The sequence below is a fragment of the Macaca thibetana genome, chromosome 15, assembly GCF_024542745.1.
Source record: "Macaca thibetana thibetana isolate TM-01 chromosome 15, ASM2454274v1, whole genome shotgun sequence".
In the NCBI taxonomy this organism is placed as follows: domain Eukaryota; kingdom Metazoa; phylum Chordata; class Mammalia; order Primates; family Cercopithecidae; genus Macaca; species Macaca thibetana.
The window spans coordinates 5,842,862-5,869,154 of NC_065592.1; the positions used below are offsets into that span (position 1 = coordinate 5,842,862).

At 50.3% G+C, this 26,293-nt stretch overlaps 3 protein-coding genes across 3 annotated transcripts in view; 1 reads left to right on the forward strand and 2 right to left on the reverse strand.

Annotated features, from left to right (window-relative positions):
* Positions 1–26,293, reverse strand: part of GTF3C5 (general transcription factor IIIC subunit 5) — an 870,547-nt gene that overhangs the window by 564,022 nt on the left and 280,232 nt on the right. The gene's annotated exons all lie outside the window — the stretch shown is intronic.
* CFAP77 (cilia and flagella associated protein 77) overlaps positions 1–26,293 on the reverse strand; it is a 169,673-nt gene that overhangs the window by 66,748 nt on the left and 76,632 nt on the right. Inside the window, exons 2-3 of the mRNA XM_050760282.1 lie at positions 8,206–8,305; positions 7,411–7,639 (exon numbers count right to left, since the gene is read on the reverse strand). Of these exons, the coding sequence (XP_050616239.1) occupies positions 7,411–7,639; positions 8,206–8,305 (329 nt within the window). The remainder of the gene's footprint in view (positions 1–7,410; positions 7,640–8,205; positions 8,306–26,293) is intronic.
* Positions 3,769–26,293, forward strand: part of TTF1 (transcription termination factor 1) — a 135,896-nt gene continuing 113,371 nt past the window's right edge. The window contains exon 1 of the mRNA XM_050759820.1: positions 3,769–3,772. The gene's annotated coding sequence lies outside the window, so the exon portion shown is untranslated. The remainder of the gene's footprint in view (positions 3,773–26,293) is intronic.

A 26,293-nucleotide genomic window follows, 5' to 3' on the forward strand; every position in this document is an offset into this window, starting at 1 on the left:
GGAAAAACATAAGCAGAGTCTCTGCCCGTGTCACCTCCACCCCTGTGTTTGTCAGGGAGGCAGATCAGACCCTTGGTCACTGTCATAGGCATTTAGGCTACACTAACCCTCCTCGCACTGCAGAGCAGCCAAATGACTTCACCTCTCAGACCCTCTGTCTCTTCTTCTGTAAAATGGGGATAGAAGCATTGCAACCTTGTACTCACTTAAGCTAACTTCGTACTCACTGAGCTATTCAGAGTTAGTTAACGAGGATGCTCCTGAGGACCTCAGCACAGTGTCTGACCTGTGGTAGTAATAAAAACACATAGTTGCCATTGTTGATGCAAAGTGGGGTCTTCCCACCTTCCATCTGGCCCATGTCAGACACTGATGCGCAAGGGGCTGTTTGCTGATTGACTGAGTGATGGATGTTCCTGCTAGCATCTGTGTCTTGAGTGTGGCACAGGCTCCCAAGCAGAGCAGTGGCAGAGCCCAGGGTGCCCAGAGTCCACCAGGAGCACCAGCTGCTGCCAGGCCCTCCCTGCTCCTCCCCTCCCCGCCATCCCTGACTCATCATAATCGACAATGCTGGGCCAATTAGGAGCAGTAACAATTAAGATGTGCCGAGGGCATGTGAACATTTGCAAACACTTATTAAAATGCATCAATAATTAAGCGTGTCTTTAATAGTTACATTTCTGGCCTCCAGACATATCTGTTTCTGGACCTCGGGTCGCAGCGTGCTTTGAGATCTGTGTGAGGGCCCTACACGCTGGTAATGAGAATTTAAAATTCTTCCCTGACTTGAATTCTGGGATTTGACAGTGAAACAGCAGTGAGAGAATACTGGGGCTCTTTCCGGCTGCCTGATCCTAGAGGTGTGGTCTTCAAAGCCAGCCGCCAGACTGGGTAGAAATCCAGGCTCTGCACTGTAATGCCTCGGGGACGGCCCTTGCCTGCCTTTCCTGGCCTGTGAAGCGTGCAGAATGATACCTGTCTCATAGGAAGGACGTAAGGGTTAACAATTATGTGTGCAAAATGCCTCCATGTTTAAGATCGATGCAGAGCAGCTTTTGTTACCGGTGGCTCATACTGTCATCAGAGGACAAAAAGAAGCCACAGTTAGCTGAGGGATCGAGACCATCCGTCTACACCGGTGGTTCCAAACTCAGTGCCTACCTGGACTAGGCAGGTAACAAAAATGAGAGAAGCCAGTCTGGGTGAGGACTGGGATAAACGGTCCATGGATTCTGTCCAAAGGGACGCTGCCCCTCAGCCCCAGCCCCTAGGGCCGGGCAGAGCGCCGTTCCACTTGCCCAGGCTTCTGTTTTTTCAAGGGAAGTAGAAAATCCAGGTATTTATATGAAATCTCCCTACGTTTTTAAAAATGTGGCAACTCAACCTTTTTTTTTTCTTTAATCACTGCACCAGCCAAACTCCTCTGTGGGTTGATCGGGCCACAGCCCCCAGTCTGCCCCCATGCCTACACGACCCCTATTTTCCAGGTAACTCCTCAGGTCTCCACTTCCTGCGAGTCACAGAGGCTTTTGGATTGAAATGCACCCTTCCGATTTAGTGACAACCCGCAACAAATCGGTGTGGGTTGGGAACCAAATAGGATAACTGGGAAGGAAGTAACTGAATAATCGAAATTCGGCGTTGCATCCCATCTGGTATTAAGGCTGAATGCATAGATTCAGAGACATGTGGAGAAGAGGGGGTGCACCCCTCACCACAATTCATTTGCCCATTGCAAATCTAGACGTGGGTGGGGCTGGGGGGCTGGCTGTGGTCAGAATTGTAGCTCACAGGGTGGCAGGCACCACTCCTCTGCTCATTAGCATCCTAGCTTAGAGGGAACTTTAGTGGATTCAGTCTGAGGTGGGACTTTATTTTTTTTTTAACACATCTGTAATTGTGAGTAAATAACGCTCATTTTGTTTTTGTTTTGTTTTATTTATTTATGGGACCAAACTTGCCCTAACCCCTCCTTTGTCGGGTGTAATCGGATTTGGTGTTTTAACATGCTTTTAAAGTAAAGAAATAAATACAGTTGAGGCTTGTAAAAGGTGATCATTGGAAAATGGGCCTTGGCCCCATAACTTTAAAGTAATAGCCCCATTAGGGAGCGGGGCGATGATTTTGTCACCGTTCCTCTGCATTTATGCTGCAAGGTGGAGGCTTTCCACGCAAGTTGGGCATCTCAGTAAAAGCTTTTCCAGCAGCCATTTAACCTCCATTTACAAAGAAATAAAGCGAAATTGATGCTGATTTGGGCCTGCTTTGGGGGATATTTCTGCTCTATAAAAGCCCTTTTGCCTGCAATTTGCGGAGCTGCCCGTCACATCAGAAAGGGCTGCTGTTGATAAAGATAAAGCTTTATGGCCACGATATTTGCTGCTAACAGCAACCTAATGCAGCATTTTCATTTTTGTGCAATTAATGTTAATGTCTGCTACGAAAATTGTCATTAAATACCATTTTAAAATCCATTCAATTTGCATATGCAAAGCCCATTTACCATCACAGAAGATATAGCCAGCACTTCATCACGTCCTTTCCCTGGAATTGTGGCCACTCGGTTTTATAGCAATTTAAGATTCTGTATTGAGAGCTGGATGATAGTGCTTGTCCTTTCTGAGCCCAGCTGACTTCAGTAATGCCGTGGAAAACCCCGGCCCCGGGATGAGAAGCTGTGGGTGTTCCGGCTGCACGTCGGTTCCAAGGGAGTAGGACACAGAGTGAGGAGCACTGGATGGGGAGCCTGACAACTGGACTCCAGACCTGGCTCAGTTGACAAATTGCTGTGCAACTTTGGGAAGCTCTCTTCATCTCTCTGAACTTCCTTCTCTTTTCTCCTGTTTTAAATAAGGGCTTTGAACCAGGTGATCACCAGGGTCCTTTGTGTTCCAATCTTTTCTATTTTTCTTTTTCTTTTTTTTTTGAGATGGAGTCTCACTCTGTCACCCAGGCTGCAGTGCAGTGGTGTGATCTTGGTTCGCTGCAACCTCCACCTCCCAGGTTCAAGCAATTCTCATGCCTCAGCTTCCTGTGTAACTGGGATTACAGATGGACGCCACCACGCCAGACTCTTTTTTGTATTTTTAGTAGAGACGAGATTTCACTATATTCGCCAGGCTGGTCTCGAACTCCTGACCTCAGATGATCCACCCGCCTCAGCCTCCCAAAGCGCTGGGATGACAAGCGTGAGCCACTGCACGCGGCTCTATTTTTAAATATAAACATACTAAAGGTTGAGAATCCAGGCCAAGCCCTGCCATGAAGAGGTTGCGTGAACTTGGGGAGGTCAATTAACCTCTGCCTGCCTCAGTTGGACAGGAATCCTGCCCACCTCTGGTACAGGGTTTTTATGACCATGAAAATAATTTGGCATGAAGGTTTAGAGCCAAGCTGAGGAGGCAACAACATAGCCTGAGAATCACAGAGTGCTGTGATGAGTATGTGTGTTACTAGTGCAGCCCCCTGTCTACAGATGGGGAAACAGAAGCCCTGGGGGGGAATGTGACGTGGAGAGTTGGTGACAAAGCTGGAACTAGCATCCCAGGCCAACTCCCAGCCCAGGGCCCCTCTCCTGCCACCACACTGTGTTTGAGACACTTGGTCACCAGCATGGACTGATCTAGTAATCTAGTGCACAGCACGGACCAGGAACAGGGGCTCCTCTCTGCCCCAGGCAGTCTGTAAGAACAGGGCAAGGGAGGGCACATGTGTTGAGAGCTGAGAAGAGAAGTCGGGTCAGCAGCAAAAGTCACAGGAGATGCCTTGGGGGACCCACCTGGGGGACGATTTCAAAGGTACAGGGAGGATGATGTACAGGAGTTCATTAATCCAGCCCCGAAGTGACTTTCCAATGTGTCTCTAGTGTCACCTTCCTGGTTTCAGGGCTGGTGCATAGAAATGCATTTCTGGGGACAGACATGCCTGAGGCCATGAGAGGTGGGAAAACTTACCAAAGAGGCGATGCTGAGCTGAACTTTGAAGAATGCGTAGGTTTTCCCACCGACTCATTCCCCTCAGGGTTCTTTCCCATGAGTAGGATGCTGGGAAAAGCATACAAGGGCATACACAGCACGTGCTGTGGACAGCGGCGTGGCGGGTCCCCAGAAACTTAAAACGCAATTACCACCTGATCCCGCAATCCCACTACAGGGTCTACACCCAAAAGAACTGAAAGCAAGACTGGAACAGACACGGGTACATCCACCTCCACAACAGCATTATTCACAATAGCCAAAAGGTAGAGACAACTTAAACGTCCATCAGTGGATGAATGAGTCAACCAAACACAGTCCATACGCACAGGGAACATGACTCAGCCTTGAAAAGGAATGAGATTCGGAGGCACGCTATAACATGGATGAACCGTGGGGATATTACGATAAACGAAATAAGCCAGACACAAAAGCCACACATTGCATGATTCCATTCATATGAGATCTCTAGAGTAGTCAAATTCACTACTAGGTACAGAAAGTAGAATGGTGGGTGCCGGGGGCTGGGGGGTGGTGTTTAATAGGGAAAGAGTTTCGGTTTGGAAGGATGAAAAAGTTCTTGAGATGGATGGTGGTGATGGTCACACAACAACGTGAATGTAATCACTCCCACTGAATTGTATACTTAAAAATGGTTCAGATGATAAATCTTATGTATGTTTTACCACAATAAAAAATTAGAAAAAATAAAGAAGGAACTACCACCCCAAAATATATATATATATATATATATATATATGATGGTACAGTCAGAGGAAGGCACCTAGTCCAGGAGAGGCAAGAGGGGAGACTGGAAACACAAGCTAGGGATGGAATGTCAATGGCCTTGAACGAGGCCCGGCCTGGATGCTGCCACACAGATGGGCTAAGACATTGGCTCTGTCAGTCACAGGCCACTGAACCGGGCTCCAGATAGTAAGAAGCCCACCACTGTCTGGGAGCAGCCGCTTCTATTTATTTGTTCAGTGCAATGCACAAATATTGGTCATTTTTGTACTAATGACCAGCTTGTGCCGTGATGTGGAAAGGGCTGGGCAGTCCTGCTGCCTGCCTGGCATCCATTCCCCTCCTGGAACAGAACCCTGGTCTGTACGTCTTTTCCACCATCAGCCCATGTGGACTGCAGGGACTGATTTCGCCCCTGACTCCAGGAAAGGGTGCATCATCAGACCAGGCCAGCCAAGCTTCCGATTCCCCTGGCAGACCAGGCCAGTCAGGCTTCAGATTCCCCCAGCCTCAGCCATTGACTCAGAGGCAGACATATGACCCAGACCTGGCATCTCAGCCCTGGCCACAGCGGTTGAGTAGAAGATAGTCATGTAACCGGGCACCGTGGGTCACACCCGTCATCCCAGCACTTTGGGAGGCCAAGGCGGGTGGATCACCTGAGGCCAGGAGTTCAAGACCAGCCTGGCCAACGTGGTGAAACCCCGTCTCTACTATAAATACAAAAATTAGCCAGGCGTGGTGGTGCGCACCTGTAGTCCCAGCTACTCGGGAGGCTGAGGCAGGAGAGTCACTGGAACCTGGGAGGGAGACAGAGGTTGCAGTGAGCCGAGACTGTGCCACTGCACTCCAGCCTGGGGAACAGACAGAGATACTGTCTGAAAAAAAAAAAAAGATAGTCATGTAACCCCGAGCTGGCCCAAAGAGTCTTGAACTCAAGGTCACACCAATGCCCTTTGCACTGGGCTGTTAAGAGAAAACCAGACTAGAACTGCTGCTGGCCATTTGCAGGTGAGGAAGAAGCTTCTCAGAGAATGGAGCCAAAATCAGGAAGCACCGCCAAGAAACAGAGAGACCTGTTGCTGATGACGTTGCCTGACTGTCTAGATCCTGCTGTGCCTGAAGTCATCCCTGCACTTTCCAATCACGTGAGCCATGAGTGAGTTTTGATTAAACGCAACTACGTTCTGCTTTTATAGAATGTCCTGTGTGCCAGGGTTGGGACATGGGTCACGTCTGGCTCATTTCATCTGTGTGTTCGCAAGATAACTCTGGAGTAACGTGGAAGGTGGCTTGGGAAGGGCCAATTCTGTTAGAAGAGAGAGCAGTTAGCTGGTTTCTGTAGGACAATCAGAAGAAGACGGGGCGTTGACTGGATGGGACACGTGGCTCTTCTGCTGGTGTCCCCCCATCTCCCTCCATTTACTTGTGTGTGGCCTGTGGGCCCTCATTAGCACTAGGGAGCTGATCTAAGTGCCAAGCCAGTCGTGCCCTTGTTGACAATGGTGAGGATGTGGACCCACTGGGACGTGCATGCCGGTCATCTAACCTGTGGTGACAGTGGGGCCACCGGACAGTCATTTCTCAGGGGATGGAAGAATAGAATAGAACTGCTGCTTCTCAGGGGTGTGCCGGAACTTTCTGGGGTGCCAGATTTATTCTATATCTTTATCTTAGTGGTAGTTACTTGAGTGTGTCCATTTGTAAAATTGCGTTAAGCTGAACACGCCGTGATTTGTGCCTTTTACTGCCTCAACAAAAAATTTAAAAAATTTCATAGCTCTTGGATCTACAACTCACATTACATCATATCTTAACATGAACACTAGCTAACATTTATTGAGCGCCTTCTGTAGGCCAGGCCCTGTGCTCAGGTTTTTGTATGCGTTACATCACTGAAACCTCAGCATACGGCGAAACAGGTGCTGCTCTTATCTCCATTCTACAGATGTGGAAGCTGGGGCAAGGATCCCACCGCCAGTCATGGCCAGAGTCCAGGTTTGAGCCCAGGCTCCAGAGCCTCTCTCGTGGCTTCCTTAGGCTGGTGCTGTGCTTGGGTAACTTGGCAGGCTCTCCCCTCTCTTGCTCCATGAAGACAGAGGCAGGCCTTTTTTTTTTTTTTTTTTTTTTTTTTTTTTTTTGAGACAGGGTCTCACTCTGTTGCCCAGGCTGGAGTGCAGTGGTGCAATCACGGGTCACTGCAGCCTCGACCTCCTGGGCTGAAGCAATCCTCCCACCTCAGCCCTCAAGTAACTGGTACTATAAGCACATGCCACAATGCCCAGCTAATTTTTAAAATTTTTTTGTAGAGATGGGGTTTTGCCACGTTGCCCAGCCTGGTCTCCAATTCCTGGACTCAAGCGATCCTCCCACATGGGCCTCCCAAAGTGCTAAGATTACAGAGATGAGTCACTGGGCCTGGCCCAGGGACAGGTCTCAATCACTGTTTGTTGATCAAGGGAAAGTGGGTGACCTGTGCACAGCCCTACAGGGTACCCACTGTAAGGCCAGGACCCAGCCCAGCAGGATTCAGGGTGTGGCTACAGAAGTCACACAAGAGACAGTCATTGGAGAGAGGAGAGTGGGGCTGGCAGGATGCTCCACGTCCCTGTCAGCCTCTGACCTTGTCCCTGATTCAGCTGGTACCCCACCCCTCAAGGGATGAAGCCCTGGCTGCCAGCCACCTCACCGTGCCCGGATCCCAAATGTCATGTTTGGAGGGAGAGGGGGCGGCTCCTTCTTCAGGCGCCGGTCATCCTGGTCACTGATGCGGATGTCGTTGAGCTGACGGTAGAGCAAGTTCTCCTGGGCAGTCACCAGGCCGGCTTTCACCGCCCCACGGTTCATTGCGATGTAATTCCGGGTCAGCTCGTGGGGGCAGGTGGGCTGCTGCTTAAACACGTTCCAGTGTCCGATGGCTGATGGCAGGGAGAGACCCACGGGGCAGTGGTCAGCCTGGGAGTAAGCACCCTGAGGCAGCTGATCAAGAAGAAATAGGGGTACGCGCGTCCTCGGCCTTCCCATTTACCTGAGCCTGCTGGGTGACAACCCTACCTGCCCCCGAGAAAGCATGATGGCCCAAAAGGGTGGGATCGGGGCTCCCAGAGATCCCAGAGCATACCGAAGTCAAGCATCTTCCCTGGAGCTGGGCTGGCCTGGCCCTTGACTTCCTCTGGGCAGAGAGAGGGTTGGTCCCAGGCTCATTCTGTACTTGTAACCTGAGCAGCACAGTGCACACGGTCCCTGCCAGGGGGCGGGTGCCCATGCTAGTTCCCTGACACCGTACACCAGGGCCCTGCTTGGCCCTCCCCGTCTGGGCCACTTCCTGGGTTTTACCACTCAGTTGCCCAGGCTGGCCGGGTCCCTGGGTCTTTCTCCAGCACCCAACCAGCTGCCTAGCAGCGAGCTAGGTCAAGGGCTCTGTGAAGAGGGGTGAGCCTCCCGCCCACTCCTCTGCCCTCATGCTCCAAAGCTGCTCGCTCACCTTCAGGGACTCCTCCATCAAGCCCTCGGATGTAGAGTCCGTAATTAAAATTAATGCCGGGCAGACTGTAGCTTCTTTCCCGGGGCTTGCCGAGTTCAGCCTGTCGGGGGAAGGACAGAGAGCAGAGGTGAGGGGTGGAGTCTCAGACCAACCGTATTGTAATCCGGCGGCAGGGAGGCACCAGATGCCTGCGTTGCCCCAGGCCCTGCCGCCTCCTTCAGGGCGGCACAGGAGTGGGTGGCAGAGCCCTCCCTGGGAGGAGCGCAGGCTGCGGCTGGCACAGGGTCACACGGCAGAAGCGGGTCCGCGTGTCTGTGCTGAAGGCAAATGAAGACATCGGAGATGGGAGGGCTCTTGGCACATCTGTATTTTCGGAGTGGGGAGGCATAGTCCCTGAGCTGGGCAGCTGTGTTTGGGGTGGAGCCTAGACCTGGCTGGCTCAAGCTGGAAATGAAAGACCCAGTTCGGGAGGCCTCATCTGGAGGCCCCGTCGAGGGAAGGAGACCTCTTCCCTACCTTCATTCCCACCTTTCTCACACCAGGGACCACTCAAACCATCATCACTGAGGAAGTCACTTCCTCGAATGCTCACCTGGGGAAGACACAGTGACAGGGCCACTGCCACCCATCTGCACCTGGCCAGCTGTCCTTACTCCCTGTGACTCTAGGGAACTCCTTGACATCTCAGAGGTGGTTTGTACAAATGAAATTGCCCTGTCATCAACCACATTAGACGCCCCCCACCCACCACCCATTTATAGCTATAGAAACTGAGGCCTAGAGAGGCAGGGTCGATATCCCCGGTCCCCAAGGGCTGGGCAGGGCATCGCATGGAGGTGTGCCCGTCCTCCTGGCTGGCGCTCTTGATCATCCTGCCACATGGTCTCCCTTTAGCACAGCAGCTCCTCGAGGTCAGAGGCCCTGTCCTGCACAGTGCTGCAAACCCCATCGCACCTGCTGCATCGATGGGCACTTGCTGGGTTCTGACTGCATCCCAGGCACAATGTTTGGGGTTCCTTGGCCTTCCCTCATGCCGTCTGCACAGCCACCCAGTGAGGCAGTTCTCATTACCATCCCCGTTTCTCAGGGGGAAGCTGAGGCACAGACAGATCCGACAGGTTGCCTCAGGTCAAGCAGTAGGAAGTGGCAGAGCCGGCACTAGAACCCAGGCTGGCTGCCCCCAGCTCATGCTCAGATCCACAAGCCAAAGGAATGCCCACAGCCCCAGCTTCTTGTGGCTCCCTGGTGCCAGCAGGCCCCGGGGCCATTACTGAGAAGGGTAGGCTCAGCTGCTCCTCCCACAGGCCACAGGCCACAGGCTGTGGACTCAAAGTCACAGGGTGTTACATTTCCTGGGATCTCTTCACTCTGGCCACACCAAAGACTGTCCAGAGGGTCTGGTAGGCTCTGGCCTCACTGTCTCCTGCCATCTCGTCTATATCCCCATCTCTCCAGCTCCCACAGGTTGGGTGCTGAGAGGTAGAGAGATGGTCAAGGACCACCCAGCGTGGCTCGTCACTGCCTCTAGAATAAACCCCTCCTTCAGCTGGCAGTCCAGGTCCTGCACCCTCCAACCCCACCCAGCCCTGTGGCTTTGCCTCCCAGGCTCCCCTATGGCCCCACTGTTGAGACAGACGAACCCACTCCCCCCTTGTCTGAAGGACCACAGGCATCCAGCCGCCTCCATTGCTCTTTCCTCAAGGCCCACCCTTACTGGTCCTTATTCTTCAAGCCCTGTCTCTGCCAGAAGCTCTTGGGACCCCTGGGTTCACCATGGCTCACCCTCGTCTGAATGCCAGTGACTCTGACTATCTATTCTGTTCATTTGGGGCTTAGAACTTGCCACCTTCTCAGTTTCCATGAATGCACATGCAGACCCCCCTGCCTGGATTACATATTCCTATCCAGCCAGAGCCATGGCTCCTATTACCTTCTTTTTCCTGTTGACACAGAGCAGGTGCACAATAAATGCCTGATATTAAAAGCCACTTCCTCTGGGAAGCCTTCCCAGATTGGCATCAGTCCTAGACAAGCCTCCTTATTATATGGTGGCACCACAGCGGCCTCAGCCTACCTTCACGGCACTTACAAAATGACAGGGTAGTACCCGTGGTAGTGTGGGTGGAGTTGACAACATCATGCTGAGAAGCCAGACACAGAGCACTGCCGCGTCCTGCATGATTCCATCTACATGAAATGTCCAGAACAGGCAAATCCAGAGACAAAAAGTAGCTTCGTGGTTGCCAGGGCTGGTGACAGGTCGGGGGAAGGGATGGAATGATTGTAGCTGTGATGGCTAAGGGGCGTTCTTTGGGGAGTGATGAAAATGTTTTAAAATTGATTGCGGTGATGGTGTCACAACTCTGTGAATATATTAAAAGCCATTGAATTCTACATTTTAAATGGGTGAATTGTAGGGAATGTGAATTACATCTCAAATAAAATTACAAAGTACTGTACTTAAGTCATTCATTGCATAATGATCAGTTTAATGTCTGTCTTCCCTCATGAGCCTGTGAGCCCCACAAGGAAAGGGATCCAATCTTTATTTTTTAAGGTTATTTTTTAAAAACAGACTTTATATTTTACAGCAGTTTTAGGTTCACAACAGAAGTGAGCAGAAGGTACGGAGATTTTTTGTATACCCCGTGAATCTTTATTCTCACTCTTCTTTTCACAAGCCTCAGTGTAGAATAGATGCTAATAAATAGGGGTTGAATAAATGAGTGGGTAAAACACTATGTCTTCGTCAGCTCAGGCTGCCATAGCAAATTATCATTGACTGGGTGGCTTCAACAATAGACATTTATTTATCAAAGTCCTGGAGGCTGGGAAGTCCAAGATCTAGAAACCAATAGACCCAATGTCTTGGTGAGGGCTCTCTTCTTGGTTTGCAGATGGCCGCCTTCTTGTTATATCTTCACGTGGCAGAGAGCAGAAAGAGAGAGTTAGCTTTCTTCTTCTTCATTTAAGGGCACAAATTCCATCATGAGGGCTCTGCTTTCATGATCTAATCATCTCCTAAAAGACGCCCCTGCTAATGCCATCTCATCTAAAGTTAGGTTTTGAATTTTAGGGGTACACAGACGTGCAGTTCATCCAGCCTACTTTGAGACCATCGGCTCTTTTCTACACAACAGTTGATCATTTCTCTCCCTCTTCTTTTCCATCTCAAATCCCAGACCCCAGTGTCCCTCAGGAGTGATGGAGCTCTGAGTTTCAGGTGGGTGCATGGGGACTCTGCAGGGTGGCTTGTTTTGAATTCCTTCCATACTATGCTTTCTGAGTTGCAGACAAAGCTCTGGCCTCTCATTTGTTTATGAAAATGATCCGGCCTCTCCAGTGACTGCCGGGGAAGTTAATTAAAATGTGACTTCTCTGGGAGAGACCCCGCCTCCCTCAGGGCAGGTGCAGGTGGGCAGAGTTCCAACTGGCAGGGGAATGACAGACAGACTCAGGAGCTGGCTGCCACCCTCAGGCGGGGGGCAAGGGAGCAGGCATGTGCCTCAATCTCTGCTTTTTACTGTGGTTGCCTGGGAATCAATAATTGCTGAAACGTGGAAGCTTTAAACTACAAAGAAAAAAAAATCCCAATGGGAGGTTTGCTCATACTTTCATTCCACATATATTTATTTTGTACCCACTCAGCGCTAAGCCCTTTGTGCTGGGAGTTCTAGGGTGAACAGATCAGACACACAGCCCTGCTATTATGAAATTCACTGTCTTGCAAAAAGTACAGTTAAGCAATGGCAGTCATGTGCACCAGGGTATTTGATGTGGGAAACACAGAGTGCCCCTGGTTCTAAAAGTCTGTGAGTTTAAAGAGTGAGAGAAGACATCTGCAATATACATATCTAACAAAGGAGTCTTATCCATCATATATAAAGAGTTACTACAAATCAATAAGAAAAAGGCAGATAATCCTATAGGAAAAAATGAGCAAAATACTTGAATAGGAACTTCTTTAAGAGGATGTCCCAATGGCCAAGACCCATATGTCGAAATGTCAACCTCTGGGAAATGCAAAGAAAAAAATTCAGTGTTATTGGTAAAGATGTGGGGCAAATGGAATACCCATGCACTTGGTGAAAGTGCAAACTGCTACAACCACTGTGGAAAGCTGTTTGGCAGTATCTCTTAAAGCTAAATATATGCCTGCCCCATAACCCAACAATTCCATCCTGGTCATCCAGCAGAAATGAATGTGGACATCCACCCAAGAACATGTCTACGAATGCACATAGCAGCTCAATTCATGATAGTCAACTGCTAGAAACAACCCAAGTGGCCATGATAGGTGGATAAAAAATTCATGACATATTCATAACACAGAATACCCTACAGTAGTGGTCCTCAATCAGGGTGATAACGTGCCCTTGAGGACATCTGGCCATGTCTGGACACATTTTTGGTCATCATGGCTTGGGAGGGGGCACTATCCTCCATCTAGTGGGTGAAGGCCAGGAATGCTGCCAGGCATCCTGCAATGCACCAGACAACCCCACTACATCAAGGAGCTGTCTGTCCCTTGATGCCAACAATGCCCACAGAGATTAAGAAACTCGGAATGACCTGGGTGCGGTGGCTCACGCCTGTAATCTCAGCCCTTTGGGAAGCCAAGACAAGCAGATAATTTGAGTCCAGGAGTTTGAGACCAACCTGGGCAATATGACAAAACCCTATCTCTACAAAAAATGCAAAAATTAGCCGGGTGTGGTGGCGTGTGCCTGTGGTTCCAGCTACTTAGGAGGCTGAGGTGGGAGAACCACTTGAACCCAGGAGGTGGAGGCTGCAGTGAGCCGTGATTGAACCACTGTACTCCAGCCTGGGTGACAGAGTGAAAGCCTGTCAAAAAAAAGGAAGAAAGAAAGAAAGAGAGACAGAGAGAGAGAGAAAGGGAGGGAGGGAGGGAGGGAGGGAGGGAGGGAGGGAGGAAAGAAGGAAGGAAGGAAGGAAGGAAGGAAGGAAGGAAGGAAGGAAGGAAGGAAGGAAGGAAGGAAGGAAGGAGAGAGGGAGTGAGGGAGGGAGGGAAGGAGGAAGGAAGGAAGGAAGGAAAAGGAAAGGAGAAAGGAAAGGAAAGAAGGAAGGAAGGAAGGAAAGAAGGAAGGAAAGAAGGAAGGAAGGAAGGGAAAAAGAAAGAAAAAGAAAGGAGGGAAGGAAGGAAGGAAGGAGAAGAAAAGAAATAAACTCTGAAAATGAAAGAACATTACTGTGGGCCACCACATATGTGGTCCTCACACAAAGTGTGGCGTGAAGGAAGCCAGACACACAGAGGTGTGCTGCTCCACGCAGATGCAGCCAGACACCAGCAGAACTCATCTCTGGGTTTAGAAGTCAGGAGTGCAGGACCCCTGGGTTGGGGCAGTGACTGAAGATAGCACCGGGGGCTTTAGGGGTCATGACGTTGTTGACCCGATGTGTGCCCTTCACACTGTACCCGCCGCCTGCTGCCCTCCCCCAGGAGCCATTCATCCATGACTGTGTCTGCCAGCCCTTTCCCCCAACTCCCTGCTGATGGAGCAATGTGCTCTCTGTCCACACCGGAGACCCAGCTTCACATGAGAACTGCATGAACACAGGCACCAGATAAACCACGGCAACAACACAACAACTTTTTGTTTTCCCAAAGGGATTCTCTGGTCTATATTTCTTAGACTAGAGAGTCTCATCCTCCAGAAATGCCCATGGCAGTGTTTTTCTCATCTCCCAGGACTTTCCAGACCGTAGCATCGCCTGGAAGGATGAAGCGGAACTTCCCAGGAACTCAGCCGAGAAGCAGATTTGGACACTCAGAGAAGCCCTATCAACCTCTCAGTCTTCTGCCCTGGCTCCTGGACTTCCTTCCCTCTTGGGCAGGCTACACTACACCGCAGTGTCAGAGAGAGTCATGGGTAGGAAACCCCAGGGGTCCCTGGGCCTCACTTGGGCGCAGCTGGAGGCCACCAACGGCCCTTTGTGAGGACTCCTGCATGCAAAGCGCAATAAAGCAAAGCACAATCAAATGAGCATGGCTGTGTCCGCCCAGGCTGGAGCCGTGGGAGTCCTCGGCAACCCTCCCCTCTATTCCTGGCCCCAGATACCTCCATGGCCTGAGATCCCACTGTCCACAATCCAGCCCTTTAGGTGCAAGTACAGTGTGTCTCAGAGTCCCTTCGTTCGCGTGCAAATGCCCTAGACAAGCAGCACATCCACCCATTACCAGCTCATCTGCCCCACAAGACAGGCTAACTGGACACCCACCTGGCCATGTGCTCATCAAACATCTATAATCCTGGCATCTGTGTGCCCGGCTCCCCTATTACTGCCAATTCATAAAACAATCCTGCAACGTGGTATAACCACCATGTCAATTTCACAGGTATGGAAAAGAAGGCACGGGCAGCTGGAGGGCCCTGATTGCTCAAAGCCGTACAGCTGAGTGGCCAAGGCGGGTATGAGCCCACCTCTGACTCCACAGTCTTTGCTGCCTCCTACTTCATGAGCCGGCATTTAGCAGAGATGGCCTGGGCTTGACTGTCTTTTCATGTGCACAGACCTCATCTCTACAGGTGGGGTTTGGCTCATATGGAACAGGTGAGCCTTGACTTCCTGGCCTTCTCTGCCCCACACAATGGTGCACAGCACAGTGCCTTACACACAGGAGAACCCCAGGTAAAGTCTGCTGTTTTTGTTCTCGTCGTTTTGTTCTTTTGTTTTGTGGGGGGTTCTTTTTTGAGACGGGGTCTTGCTCCATTGCCTAGGCCTGGAGTACAGGGGCACAATCACAGCTTGCTACAGCCTCGACATTCCAGGCTCAAGTGATCCTCCCACCTCAGCCTCCAGAGTATCTAGAACTACAGGCCCACATCACCACTCTCAGATAATGTTTAAATTATTTGTAGAGATGGGGGTCTCACTATGTTGCCCAGGTGGGTCTCGAACTCCTGGCCTCAAGCAATCCTCCTGCCTTGGCCTCCCAAAGTGCTGAGATTATGGGAGTGAGCCACCGTGCCTGGCAAAAGTCCACTGTTCAATATATAGACTGAGGTTCATGGGAAGAGCTATCCCTTCAGAAAACTTAACAGTAGGTCCTCACTCAACATCATCAATATGTTTTTGGAAATTGCAACTTTAAGCAAAACAACGTATAAGAAACCCAATTTTAACATAGGCTAATAGATAACAAGAATTAAGTTCCTATGGCACAATCTGGTCACAAAAACATCACCAAACTCAATAACCACCAAAATACTTCTAATATGGAATATTGATGTAAGTGTGAGCTACCCATACATTCAAGAAAGATTAATAAAAACAAATAAGATCATTATTTACCCAGTTTGGGGGGAATCCATGAGTGACAGCAGTCAGAGTGGTAATGGGTTAAATCAAGGAATAAATGTTTGCAAAGTCAAAATTGCCAGGAGCCCCTCCTACGACCGTGCAGTAAAAAACAAACATCATCAATCCGAAGGGCTTGCTACGCTTTGTCCACAGTCGTGCATATGTATGATGATCATATACAGAACTTTACAGATTTTGAGACGGAGTTTCGCTCTTGTTGCCCAGGTTGGAGTGCAATGGCACAATCTTGGCTCACTGCAACCTCCGCCTCCTGGGTTCAAGTGATTCTCTTGCCTCAGCCTCCTGAGTAGCTGGGAATACAGGCGTGCACCACCACACCCAGCTAACTTTGTATTTTTGGTAGAGACGGGGTTTCTCCATGTTAGTCAGGCTGGTTTGGAACTCCTGACCTCAAGTGATCTGCCCGCCTTGGCCTCCCAAAATGCTGGGATTACAGGAGTGAGCCACCATGCCCAGCCACAGATTTTTGTTTTTAATACTTTGTACTCCTTCGTTCATTTGTGTTTCCGATCCACTTATTTCGGTTCAGAGTTGCGAGTGGTGGGAACCTGTCTCAGCAGCTCAGGACACCTGGCAGGCACCGACCCTGGACAGGGCGCCATCCCATCGCAGGGCGCACCCACACACACCCATGCCCACTCATACTGGGACCATTAGATGCGCCAGTTCACTAATGCGCACACCTCTGGGATGTGGAAGGAAACCAGAGTGCCTGGAGAAAAACCCACGCAGACATAGGAGGAACATGCAGATCTTTTCTCATCAACTTTATAACAATGTTGAACAAAATGACGGAGGAGCTGCTGTTCAGGACTAAAGTGACTGGGACCCAGCCAGATGTCTTGACTGGGTTGGGCGAAGGGTAGCCAGGAATAGAAAGACACGTACAGATCTTGAATTGGCATTTTGAGAAGAACGGACCTGAAAAAGTTTCCAGAGGTAGACAGGGTGGGCAAGAGAGCCAAGGGGAGTTAGTGCAGGGAGCGGCATGGAGCCAGAGGTGGGAGGGCCCAGCGCTGACCCTTGGCCTCCTTCCCCAGCTTGTTCAGTGGGGCCTTCTAGAAGCTTACAGAGAAAAGCTGCCTGTCAGAGGGGTGGTCTCTGGGCATCTCAGCGGGGCTGTGTGAAGCCTGCTAAGAACCTACAGAGAGAGGCACTCAGAGGAGCTCCTGACCCTGAACTTTCAGACACGGGCAAGCAGGTTGTGACAGACATCTGAGTTCAGCTGCCATCGAAACACAGGGGCACCTGAGGCTTGATGGTCACCGGCTTTTCCACAGTGCTATGGTCTGAATGTTGTTATCACCTCCAAACTTATGCTGAAACTTAATCCAAATGAGACAGTGTCCAGGGGTGTGGCCTTTAGGGGGTGGTTGAGTCATGAGGGCTCTGCATTCATGGGGGAATAGGTGCCCTTATAAGAGGCCTTGGTGGAGGGAGTTCGCCCCTTCGATCCCCTTCTGTCCATCTGCCAAGTGAGGATACAACGTTCGTCCCCACCCGGGGGGATACTGCAACAAGGTATCATCTTGGAAGCAAAGACTAGGCTCTCACCAGACACAGAAACCACCAGCGCATTGATCTTGAACTCCCAGCCCCTAGAACGGTGGGAAATAAATTTCTCTTCTTTCTATATTGCCCCATCTCAGGTATTTTGTTACAGCAGCACAAACACACTAGGACCTTGGTAACCTCACTCTGACATCCATGAAACTGACGAGACTGAGTCCCAAATCTCAGCTCTGATCAGCCACCCGGGACCCCATCAGCCTACCCCACCAGCCCAGGCCAGGATGAGAGGTGGCCATGTGCAGAGACAAAAGGGGTCTCCCAGACAGGTCCCAAACTGGAATGTGCAAAGGTCCTGGGGCAGCGGGTGTGGCCTGGCTATTGGGCCGTGTGGAGGCTGAGATCACCCTCCCTGCACAGGGATCCCTTGGAACCCACCACACAGTGAAGAAAGAAAAAAGGAAGAGAATCGAGATTTATTGTGCACCTCCTCCATGCAGGGCACATGGAATGTTCTGTGCCCTCTTTATTGAGTGCTTCCTATGTGCTGAGCATGTTGGAAGAGTGCTTTTGCTTCTCCCTGACCTCTGCCAACTTCACTGTCTAGTAGGTTTTCCCATTTTACAGATGGGAAAACTGAAGCTTAAAGAGGTTCACGCTTGTCCAACACCACCCAGATAGTCAATAGAAGAGCTGGGGTTAAACTTACCTCTCCTGGACATCACACCTCTGTGCTTAACTCCCAGCCACCCCCCAATTCTCACAACAACTCTATAAGGGAGGCCATGGTATCCCCACTGGACAAGCAAGGAGCCAAGGTTCAGAAAGGGAAGAGACCCCTTTCAGCCCTCAAAATCCTTGCGCTTCTCATTTCTTACGTCTGAATTTTTAAAACATCTTGTGCAAAATCCACAAGGTCTTTGAAGAGGCACACCTTAGTTTTGCACAACAGGGAATTTTGAAAGGTTGGAGGCTATTGTAATATGGTCCACTAGCTGGAATCCCTTGTCAATGAGGTGTTGGAATTAAGAGGCAAATGGAGAAAAATCCCAGCTCCGAGTCTGACCACCTCTCCCTCCTCAGCTGCCTTCAAACCGCCTTTTTCCGAGTTTCCTCCATCACAAAGTGGCTTGGCTGGAATACAGCTCTGGGTGACAGCTGTCCCCATCAGCAGACAGCTTCATTAAACCTCATTAAGATGTCATTCCGCTCTGCCTTATTTCCCATCTCTCAGCTCTAATTAAAACCATCTCTCTCCCCGTCCCAGGGGGTCCTGGGATTCTCCAGGCTCCTCCTGCAATATCAGCTCCCTCCACTCCCCATCATGAAGGACCAGGCCCTGGAAACCCACGCTGGGAACCAAGCTGGGCAGGCAGCCCTGGCGCCCGGAAGCCCCCTCGGAGCAGCCCGTCGCTGTGAGAACTACTGGGGTTAGCTAGAGGCAGGTGCAGGTAGCGTTTCCCACAGGCTTTGATCCGAAGCTACCTGGGACCCAGGAACGAAGGTCTCTAGACCCGGAGCTTCACCAAAGCCCATTTGCATGGTATGACTTCTTCAAAACACGTGACCCAGCCTTGCAACTCAAGTATAATCATTTCCCACCCAATCTACTTTTTTTTCCCCTTAACTAGCCCTCATTTCTTATTGCAAAACAGGTGCACCTCTTAAAAGACCTTGTGGATTTTGCACGAGATATCTTAAAACTCCAGATATAAGAGGCCGGGCGCGGTGGCTCAAGCCTGTAATCCCAGCACTTTGGGAGGCTGAGACGGGCAGATCACGAGGTCAGGAGATCGAGACCATCCTGGCTAATACGGTGAAACCCCGTCTCTACTAAAAAAAATACAAAAAACTAGCCGGGTGACGTGGTGGGCGCCTGTAGTACCAGCTACTCGGGAGGCTGAGGCAGGAGAATGGCGTAAACCCGGGAGGTGGAGCTTGCAGTGAGCTGAGATCCGGCCACTACACTCCAGCCCGGGTGACAGAGCGAGACTCCATCTCAAAAAAAAAAAAAAAAAAAAAAAAAATCCAGACATAAGAAATGAGAAACGAAGAGGCGAAAAGGAGGGAAGCCAGCTGGCTTTGTTGCTGAGACAGCCTTGAGTCGGATCTTAGTCCAGACAAACGGGCCAGTGGTCACTTCCAAAGTGGCAGGTTTTCTGTCAGGGAGTTCGATGCCTGAGTTTCAGACCCACCAAAGACGCTCATTCCATCACGAGCAAGCCCCTCAAAGGAATCAATCACTCGCCACTTCCTCGCAACCACACATAGTGTAGCTCATTAACCCTCTAGCCCTGCGTCTAAACTAAATGAATGTTTGCTCGACAGTTGAAAAGCCTCCACTCGCTCTCCTGCGTTCTGTGAAAGTGCAGTTATGTGAAATCCCATTGCCTGGTAGTTATTAAATAAATATCTGTACATAGCTAGACCCATGCATACATATGCACACGCATACCATTGTGCTTATGGAGGGGTAGTTCATTACTGTAAAACAACTTAAGATCCTCGAATGAAAAGCACAATATAAATGCAAATTGTGATCATTATTAGCATAGAGGATATTTATTTATTTCCATAATGAGAACCTCAGATAAACAATCATGTAAAATAAGGTGCATTATGCATCAAAGGGCTCAGGCATCCTCTTAGAAGCCCGATGCTTTGAACCCTGTGCATTGTGTGAGCGTCAGTTGAACATTGCATAATGATACGAAAAAGCCACGCATGAGAAGACCACATCCATGTGTGATCAAAGGCGTATAAATAATGTCAAGTGAAAAAAAAAAAAAAAAACACAGCCGGATTCAAAATTCTACATAGACTACTGTTACGACCACGTTAAAAAAAAAAAAAAAAATGCATTGAAAAAAATACTGGAAGGAAACCCAGCCCCGTAACTGTGGTGTGTGAGGACGTGTGTTTACAGATGTGGGCCCTTTTTTTGATAGTGAGGTTTTACTTTTATAATTTAAAAAGCTACACAACAGAGTTAAGTCATATGTTTCTATTTTATCTATGAAAAACTCTCTTCTGCGTCGTTGCAATTCTGCTGGGGTTTATAACGGGGGCTAAGATGACAGCTGGTGGCTGGGGCCGGGGGGTCGCGGAGGAGAAGTTGGTAGCTGGCATACTAATTCACGCAGAGCTGAGTTGGACTCCCAGCTCTGCCACTTCCCGTATGATCTTGGGCAAGTCCCTCGCCTTGTCTGGTCTTCTCTTTCCTCACCTGCAAAACCTCCCGAGGTTTGTATGTAGAGTGTTTCATGGCACCTGGCCCAGGAGGTTGCTTAGTAAAGGATGGTTTCTGTTACTGCTGTCTTATTGTTAAGACTGCCATGGCAGCTCCCAGCTCGGGTCCAAAGGGAGCCGCGGACCGTGGGGAGCCCCCTCCAGGCGTCCTCATGCCTGCCCCGCCACCCAGTCCAGCCCTGTCTGGTTCCCACGGCCCGGGGCTGCCTGCGCTCTGCCGCCTGCCTGGTCCCCGCTCCCCGGGGCAGCCCGGCCTCCCTTCCTGCTGCCTGCTCTGTTCTGGCGGCTGATGTATGGCCCTTGCCGCGTGAGGCGGTCACGGGGACAGGGCCCCAGCATTCCTTCCCCTCCCCCTCGACAGCTTGAAATCAGGTCCTTCATTTGCATTTACATGATCTCGCTGTGCAGCTTATGAGATCGAGAGATTTATTTGCTACTTAGCTTGATGTTTGATTACACCCGGAGAAGGCAGCGAGCAGCGAGGTGCGGGGATGCATCCGCTCTGAGTCCACGGCCTCTGGGGGCCGGTAACTCAACAGCAGGTTTAGGGGAATGAGGGGGAAATGCGCAGCGTTTTGACAAAAGGCGAACGTGAGAGGTGGCAAGGAACGAATACCTCGATGGGATATATTTTTTTAAAGAGCAATAAAAACTGGCTAGGTATCATCTGAGATTATGAACACAGCCAAGTCACTCGCAGGAGGCAGCTCACCGTCCTGGGGAAGGAACTCCTAGAAACTTCTCCTTCTGAGCAAAATCTGAAGTTCCCAAAAGCGATGATGCCTCTGATTAAGAGGAGGTGTGTGGGCCGGGCGCGGTGGCTCAAGCCTGTAATCCCAGCACTTTGGGAGGCCGAGGCAGGCAGATCACGAGGTCAGGAGATCGAGACCATCCTGGCTAACACGGTGAAACCCCATCTCTACTAAAAATACCAAAAAAAAAAAAAAAAAAAAAAAAAAAAAAAAACTAGCCGGGCGTGGTGGCGGGCGCCTGTGGTACCAGCTACTCTGGAGGCTGAGGCAGGAGAATGGCCTGAACCCCGGAGGCGGAGCTTGCAGTGAGCCAAGATCCCGCCACTGCACTCCAGCCTGGGTGACAGAGCGAGACTCCGTCTCAAAATAAATAAATAAATAAAAAGAGGAGGTATGTGCTCTCAAATCCCAGCACCTGGGCTGACATCAGCTCGGTAAATGACACCTGCGTGCTCGTCGCCTGTTTACGAAAACTACCTGGGCCCTGATTCCTTGTCTGTAAAATGGGAAAACGATACCCCCTCTTTGGTCTGTGGTTAGATGATCTCTGCACCTTGGTGAACGTGGAGTAAGTGCCCAATAAATGGGAGCTGTTCTGGGGACAACAGGCTGTTTTCTGAAGGAACGGAGGGATGAAGCTCACGGCCGCGATGGAGGGCAATCACTCGGCGTCGTACTTTGCAGTCAAGTGTCACTTATCTGTTTGGTGGGGTTATCCACTGCGTGGGGTTTCATTCCAGCCGCCCGCCGGCCAGCTCCCGCTGCTCACAGCTGGGGCGTGCTCAAGGAAGGCAAACTCATTTTCATAACAGTCTGAGCCTGGCATAATTAGGAGCAGAGATCCGCCGCTGCCAGCTTCTACCCTGTCACACTGCAGTCCAAACAGAAACCAACTGGTGCATGATCGGGACATGACAGTTTAGTGATTAAGAACATGAGCTTGGGGGCCGAGCCACCCGAATTAGAACTCTGGCTTCTCAAGTCTGCATGACCTTGGGCAAGTTCTAATGCTTGAACTCCGAGTCTCGGTTTCCTTACAGTAGGTATCATGAGAGCCTCCAGCTCGGAGGGTGGCAGAGCATGTCACAATGTAGGCAGAGTTCTCAGCAGAGGGCCTGGAAGCTTCTTAATAAAAAGTAGTCATACCACCTACTGGCCACTGTTAGACTCTGCTATTTTGAATGACCAGCAGCTCCGTCTCCATTTGTGTGAATAGAGAACTAGTTATGTAATTAACACATCTGCTTGACTGTTCCTCAAAAAGTTAAAGATGAGGGCCAGGCACCGTGGTTCTCAGTTCGAGACTAGCCTGGCCAACATGGTGAAACCCCGTCTCTACTAAAAATAAAAAACTTAGCTGGGCGTGCTGTCGCATGCCTGTAGTCCCAGTTGCAGGGGAGGCTGAAGCAGGAGAATCGCTTGAACCTGGGAGGCAGAGGCTGCAGTGAGCCAAGAGCATGCCACTGCACTCCAGCCTGGGTGACAGAGTAAGACTCCATCAGAAAGAAAGAGAGAAAGAGGAAAGAAAGAAAGAGAGAGGGAGGGAGGGAGGGAGGGAGGAAGGAAGGAAGGAAGGAAGGAAGGAAGGAAGGAAGGAAGGAAATGAAATTACCCTATATGACCCAGCAATGCCACTTCTAGTGATACATCAAAGGAATTGAAAACAGGTGTTCATATATGCAACTACTATGCACCCACAAAAATTAACAACAACAAAAAAAGAAAACAGGCATTCAAACGCATGTACCTGCATGTTCATAGCAGCGGTATTCACAATAGCCAACAGACAGAAACCACACAGTGTCCTAATGAGTGAATAAACAAGGCGTGGCACATCCGCACAATGGAATATTATTCAGCCGTAACCGGGAATGAAGCACTGATCCATGTTACAGTGTAGATGGAAACTGAAAGCATTATGCTAAGGAAAAGAATCCAGGCCGGGTGCGGTGGCTCACGCCTGTAATCCCAGCAGTTTAGGAGGCCGAGGTGGGTGGATCATGAGGTCAGGAGATCGAGACCATCCTGGCTAACACGGTGAAACCCCGTCTCTAATAAAAATACAAAAAATTAGCCAGGCGTGGCGGCGGGTGCCTGTAGTCCCAGCTACTCAGGAGGTTGAGGCAGAAGAATGGCGTGAACCTGGGAGGCAGAGCTTGCAGTGAGCCGAGATCGTGCCACTGCACTCCAGCCTGGACGACAGAGCGAGACTCCGACTCAAAAAAAAAAAAAAAAAAATCCAGACAGGCACAAAAGGCCATGTGTATGAACCCATTTAAAATGTCCAAATAGGTCAATCCGAAGAGACAGAAAGCAGAGGTGGTTGCCTGCAGCTGGAGGGAGGGAAGGGGAAGTGACTGGTCTCGGGCACAGAGCTTCCTTCTGGGGTGATGAAATGTCTTGGAACTAGAGAGGGGTGATGGTTGTACAACATTGTGAATATAGTCAATGCCACTGAACTGCACACTTGAAAATGGCTGATGGTTGATTTTATGTGAATCTCACATAAAAAGAAAAATTAGGCCGGGTGCAGTGGCTCATGCCTGTAATCCCAGCATTTTGGGAGGCTGAGGTGGGCAGATCGCTTGAGGTCAGGAGTTTGAGACCAGCCTGGCCAACATGGAGAAACCCTGTCTCTATTAAAATTCAAAAAAAATTAGCCAGGTGTGGTGGCGGAAACCTGTAATTCCAGCTACTCAGGAGGCTGAGGCAGGAGAATCCCTTGAACCCAGGAGGTGGAGGTTTCAGTGAGACGAGATCGCGCCACTGCACTCCAGTCTGGGCAACAGAGTGAGGCTCTGTCTCAAAAAAAAAAAAAAAAAAAAGACAATACCTCCACAGGAAGGAGATGCCATGGTTCCTGTCGAGCAATTTAGGAAACTCTTTCTCCCTTAAGGATGGGAGGATGGGAGAGGAAAGACATGCAGACGAAGTGATCACAGTAGGACAACGTGCTTTGAAAATGTGACTCAGTCCTGAGGAAACTGTGCTCTCTTCTGAGACCGTGCTGAGGTGGGCATGGGGTGGGGAGTGGGCCCTGGGCTGGGAAGGATAGTGAAAGCCGTTTCCATCCGAGTCTCGCTGTTCTGACAGTCCGTATGGTGAGAGCCGGGGGAGCATGTCTGAAACCATGAAACTAGATGGATCCCGTTTCACGGTGTGGCCCCCTTTGCTTGCCATGGCCTCACTGTTGAAAGGCTGCAGGGGGGAGGGAGGAGCGCACGGGTCTGTGATTTGGGAGACCCAGGTGTCAGTCCGTGTCAGCCTTGTCTGCACTGGGGGCACGGGAAAAGACGGGTGGCTGCCGCAGAGCCCCACAACCCCTTGGGGGTCAGAGGACCTCAGGGGCTCGACGCCCCTTGTCCTGAGTCAGTTGGGTGGCCACTCTAATATATGCTTTATGTATTGGGGTCTCCAAGTCAGGGCTCTTTGGAAGGGTGCATTTGTTGTTGCTGTTGCTTTGTTTTTTTGTTTTGAGATGGAGTTTTGCTCTTGTTGCCCAGGCTGGAGTGCAATGGCACGACCTTGACTCACTGCAACCTCCGCCTCCAGGGTTCGAGTGATTCTCCTGTCTCAGCCTCCCGAGTAGCTGGGATTACAGGCATGCACCACCATGCCCGGCTAATTTTCTATTTTTAGTAGAGAGGGTGTTTCTCCATGTTGGTCAGGCTGGTCTCGAACTCCTGACCTCAGGTGATCTGCCTGCCTCGGCCTCCCAAAGTGCTGGGATTACAGGTGTGAGCCGCCTCACCCAGCCCGGAAGGGCGCGTTCTTAAGACAAACAAAATGAGAATCCAACTAGGCTGCCTTGGCAGCCCTCACCAGCGCCCACCCGAGGTCGACAGATGGGATTGGAACCAGACTCTGATCCTTCTTTGCTGTGTGACTTTGAGCAAGTTACTTGGCCTCTTGGAGTCTCAGTTTCCCGTCACTCATTAAACAGGGAATAACCGTCCCCACCCCATGGTGTAATGACAAGATTTAGACGAGACCACGGAGGTGAATAACCACGGGTGCCCAGCACACAGTAGGTGTGCAGAAGCCGGGAAGGTCCCTTCTTTTCCCCTTTTTCTCCGGGGTGACACTATTTTAGCAGAAGGAAGAAACACCTTGGGCCTCCTTTGATGTGGTGTCCAGCAAGGGAAGGAATAACTTTCTGCACTGTTGAGGAGTCATAAACAGAATAAGAGGTTCCCACAGAGGCCGGGCCAGCGGCCTAAGAAAGAAATGCAGAGAGTCCACTTGATCATTTGGTCAGTTTAGCTGCCAAAGGTCACAGCCAGCAGACCCTGAATGTGCAGATTTAAGAAAAAACCTCCCTATGAAAAGAAAAAAAAAAAAAAGAGAAGAAAGAACGAGAGAAAAGGAAAAAGCAGAGAATGATCTATGTACTTTTCAAAACTTAAAACAGAAATCAAAGGAAAACTGAACTGTTTTAAGTTTTGACAGCTGCAGGGATCATTCTGTTTGGTTACTCTATTTATGTTTTCATTTTCTTTATAGATTCATTGAAAATCGCATCATGTAATAGGGAAGAAAAATGTTCAGTGTTCCGCGCCCCCCCCCCACCCCCACCATAAACCCTTGTTCCTTCCTGAGAACAGATGAAAACGCCCGCTCCGGTGACTTTTGTTTTGATGTATATTTCATAATATCTTATTGATTGTAAGTTTTATTTCCATGTCAATAAAAAGTGGTATTGTAATAAATGAGAAGGAGTTTAACACAAAATGGCAGCTGACCTGTTAGCATAGCAGATAGCAGAGGCGGAGGAGGTGTCCCTAAAACGAAGCCCGTTAATAAGGCTGGGGTCGGCTGGGAGAGGAAGCGGCGGCTCTTGATTTCAGCACAAAGCTGGGAGGCTGGAGGACGGGGTCCTCCCACCCCCTCCTCTTCGCAGCCTCTGGGGTTGCTGTATGATTGGTTCTGGGTTGACATTTCCTAGGGTAGATGATGCAGAGACCTCAGCAGCAATGCTTCTCCTCCTCTAGCAGGAGCGGAGGCAGCAGCCACCGACGGGGTGCAAGCCACTGTGTTCGGTACCTCGAACACACAAAGATGGATGAGAATCTTGCTGGGGAGGGAGGAGTGTAAGGAGTGAGTTCGAGGATTAGGGGGCTAGTCAAAGGGAAAACATATGAATACACAAGCTTTAGTGGGCAGGGCTTGGATGGGGTTTCAGGAGGGGGGAAGTCCCCAAGGAGCGATGTCTATGAGACTGTCCAGAGGTGACA